Below are 3,291 nucleotides of genomic sequence, written 5' to 3'. Positions count from 1 at the left end.
CAGGGGTGTCCCCTGCAGAGGCAGAAACTGGCATTTGTCTTTCTGGGATTTCCTGGCTCTCCTGCTCCTGGAGCCCCTCAATTGAGCAGTGGCCTTGGAGAATGTTTCAGTAAAGGCTCATCTAAAGAGGGCACCGAGTCCCTCAGTACCAACATCAGTGTCTTCTGTTTTTAAATCCCCCTGCCCATTCAGCAGCAACTTTGCATTTTCCTTCTTCAGCCTTGGTCTCTGTCCTGGGTTCAGCAGTAGCAGTCGTTTTTTCTCCTTCTTAGTAGCTGGTGCAGCGCTGTGTTCTTGACTTTCGGCCTAGGAACGGCGCTGATAAAACCAATGTTTTTAGTTGCTGTCAGAATGTTTAGTTTGACCAAGGACTTTCTGAGCCTCATGCTCTGCCAGGGAGGAGGGGAAGCCAGGAGACAGGAAATCTGACCCAAATTATCCAAAGAGGTATTCCATACCACAGCACGTCATGCCCGGGATGTAGAACTGAGAGTTACCCGGAAGGGCGAGTGCACTGTAGGGTAGGGGCGAGGTATCGGTCGATGGGTTGTGAGGTGTTGTATTCTCTCCCCTTGTTATTTCCTTTATCATTATTATGATTGGTGGTAGCAGTAGTGGTTTGTGTTATACCTTAGCTACTAAACTGTTCTTATCTCAACCCATGAGAGTTGCATTCTTCTGATTCTCCTCCCCGTCCCTCCAGGAACAGGGGGAAGAAAGGTGTGTTTGGTGGGGAAGTAGACTGCGTGGCTCTCAGTTACGGCGTGGGCTTAAACCATGACAGTCTCTAACACAGCAATTGAAGCTCTTCTCCTTTCTCTTGACTTTTCTTGCAGCCACCAGCTCCACGTGAGCTCTGCCTTTGCCAAAGTCCCACCTGCACAGCAATGGCAATGCATAGAAACCCCTTGTCTGTACCTCTGCTTGCAGTCACCCCTTGGCAGCTGCTTTTCTGGCCCTCTGACATAGTGCCCACAGCAGCCCTTGATGTGTTGTTACCCCATTGCCTCCCTGCTGGGCAGCCTCTCCAAGGTCCAGGAGAGCCCATGTTCCCTGTGGGGCTTCACAGACAGCGCTGCTCTAGGGTCTGCCATGCTCTGGCCAGGAGAGAGGCCAGGCAGGGCTGGCCATTGCCCTGACCCAAGCCCTGATCCCAGCAGGAGGATGGAAATGGCCCCACAGCAAACCTCACCCATAAACTGGGGTGAGTGGCCAGGACTGTCAATGGCCAGAGAGAGATGGGCAATGGCTGGGTGGTGGCGATGGACCTGGGACTGATTCCTGGTGTGCTCCTGCCACCAAGGGCGCAGACCAGCCTCCTCTGTCCTGCACCTGCAGGTCTGAGATCCCTTCCACAAGCCCTCATTCTGCACCACAACACTCTGGTGTGAGCCCTCCCCCGCCATGGCCATGCAGTACGTCACAGACACTGATGTTGTCCTCTCCCAGGTACTGCCCAGCCCAGCCCAGCTCCCTCCAAGCTCTCCCACCTCCCCTGCCTCTCTGCAGCACCAATGCCCTCTCCCCAGCACAGTGCGGTCGGGGCTGGCCCCACAGCAGAGCCCCTGCAGGGTGCTCGGGGCAGTCGCACACAGCCTCAGCCCCTGTGCAGGGCACAGCAGCTCCTGGGGGTCAGTGAGGAGCCAGCCCCGCAGAGGGGTGAACGTGCAGGACAAAAGGGAAAGGAGGCACCTGTGTCCCCTGCTCTCCTGCCCAGGACACCCTGAGAGCTCTGCAGCCCCCCCATGCCATCCCATCTCCCCACACCAGCACAACAGCCCCGGCCCTTGGGCTCCCCAAGAGCTCTTCCTGCTCCAGGCACAGAGCAGCCATCCCAGAGCTGGAGCAGCCAGAAAGCTGATTTCGTTCCCCTTCATTCCTGCCATGTGGGGACATAGCACACAGAAGAAGTTGCTGCAGGATCATTTATTTTACATAAATAAAATGAGAGACCCCCATTGACAAAAATTCTGTGAGTCAGACAAGGTAAGTACATGCTAAAGTAGCAAGCATTAAAAACTGACATGTCTTTGAAGACAGCAACATCGTAAGTGGAAAAAAAACTAAGTGTAAGGCAGGAAAGACAGACTTGGCCTGTCATGACCTACACTGGGAGCTCTTTCCAGGGTCAAGGCGACAGTGTATGGCTGCTGAAACACATCCAGTCACCAGCTTCCTCACAGCATCCTTGAGCTCCTGGTTCCTCAGGCTGTAGATGAGGGGGTTCACTGCTGGAGGCACCTCCGAGTACAGCACTGACACCACCAGATCCAGGGATGGGGAGGAGATGGAGGGGGGCTTCAGGTAGGCAAATGCTGAAGTGCTGACAAAGAGGGAGAGCACAGCCAGGTGAGGGAGGCACGTGGAAAAGGCTTTGTGACGGCCCTGCTCAGAGGGGATCCTCAGCACAGCCCTGAAGATCTGCACATAGGACCCCACAATGAAAGCAAAACAGCCAAATATTATACAGACTCCAATCACAAGCAGCCCAACTTCCCTGAGGTAGGAATGTGAGCAGGAGAGCTTGAGGATCTGGAGGATTTCACAGAAGAACTGCTCCACAGCATTGCCTCGGCAGAGGGGCAGTGAAAATGTATTGGCTGTGTGCAGCAGAGCAGTGAGAAACCCAGCGCCCCAGGCAGCTGCTGCCATGTGGACACAAGCTCTGCTGCCCAGGAGGCTCCCGTAGTGCAGGGGCTTGCAGATGGCAACGTAGCGGTCGTAGGACATGACAGTGAGGATAGAAAACTCAGCTATGATAAAAAATAGAAAGAAAAAGGCCTGTGCAGCACAACCTGTGTAGGAGATGGCCCTGGTGTCCCAGAGGGAATTGGCCATGGATTTGGGGACAGTGGTGGAGATGCAGCCCAGGTCCAGCAGGGAGAGGTTGGGGAGGAAGAAGTACATGGGGGTGTGGAGGTGCTGGTCGCAGGCTGTGCTGGTGATGATGAGGCCGTTGCCCAGGAGCGCAGCCAGGGAGATGGCCAGGAAGAGCCAGAAGTGCCAGAGCTGCAGCTCCCGCCTGTCTGCGAATGGCAGGAGGAGGAAGTGGGTAATGGAGCTGCTGTTGGCCATGTGCTGCCTCTGGGCATGGGGCAGTGTCAGAGGAGAAAAAGGCAGTGACAGGTTAGGACAGGAGAGATGTCAGATACAGAAGTTCAATTTACGCACTCACGACTCTGAACACATTTTAGTAGGAGAGGAGAGGCTCAGCGTTATCACCAGTGATGTCAGTAACTGCTGAGGCTTCTTCCTAGGTACAATCAGAAGAGCATTGCATCAGGCAAAAAG

General features: G+C 54.7%; 1 protein-coding gene across 1 annotated transcript; it reads right to left on the bottom strand.

Annotated features, from left to right (window-relative positions):
- Positions 1-2,097: 2,097 nt before the first annotated feature.
- On the bottom strand, positions 2,098-3,075 carry LOC308228583 (olfactory receptor 14A16-like; the record flags this gene model as incomplete). The annotated part of the gene is made up of 1 exon (XM_080631958.1): positions 2,098-3,075. The coding sequence occupies one exon, from the start codon at positions 3,073-3,075 to the stop codon at positions 2,098-2,100; it is 978 nt and encodes a 325-aa protein (XP_080488084.1).
- Positions 3,076-3,291: the final 216 nt, after the last annotated feature.

The sequence above is a fragment of the Psittacula echo genome (assembly GCF_963264785.1).
Source record: "Psittacula echo genome assembly, chromosome: 19".
Taxonomy (NCBI): domain Eukaryota; kingdom Metazoa; phylum Chordata; class Aves; order Psittaciformes; family Psittacidae; genus Psittacula; species Psittacula echo.
The sequence above is the reverse complement of the archived record's forward strand: the minus strand, read 5'-3'. Positions and strand labels throughout refer to the sequence as shown.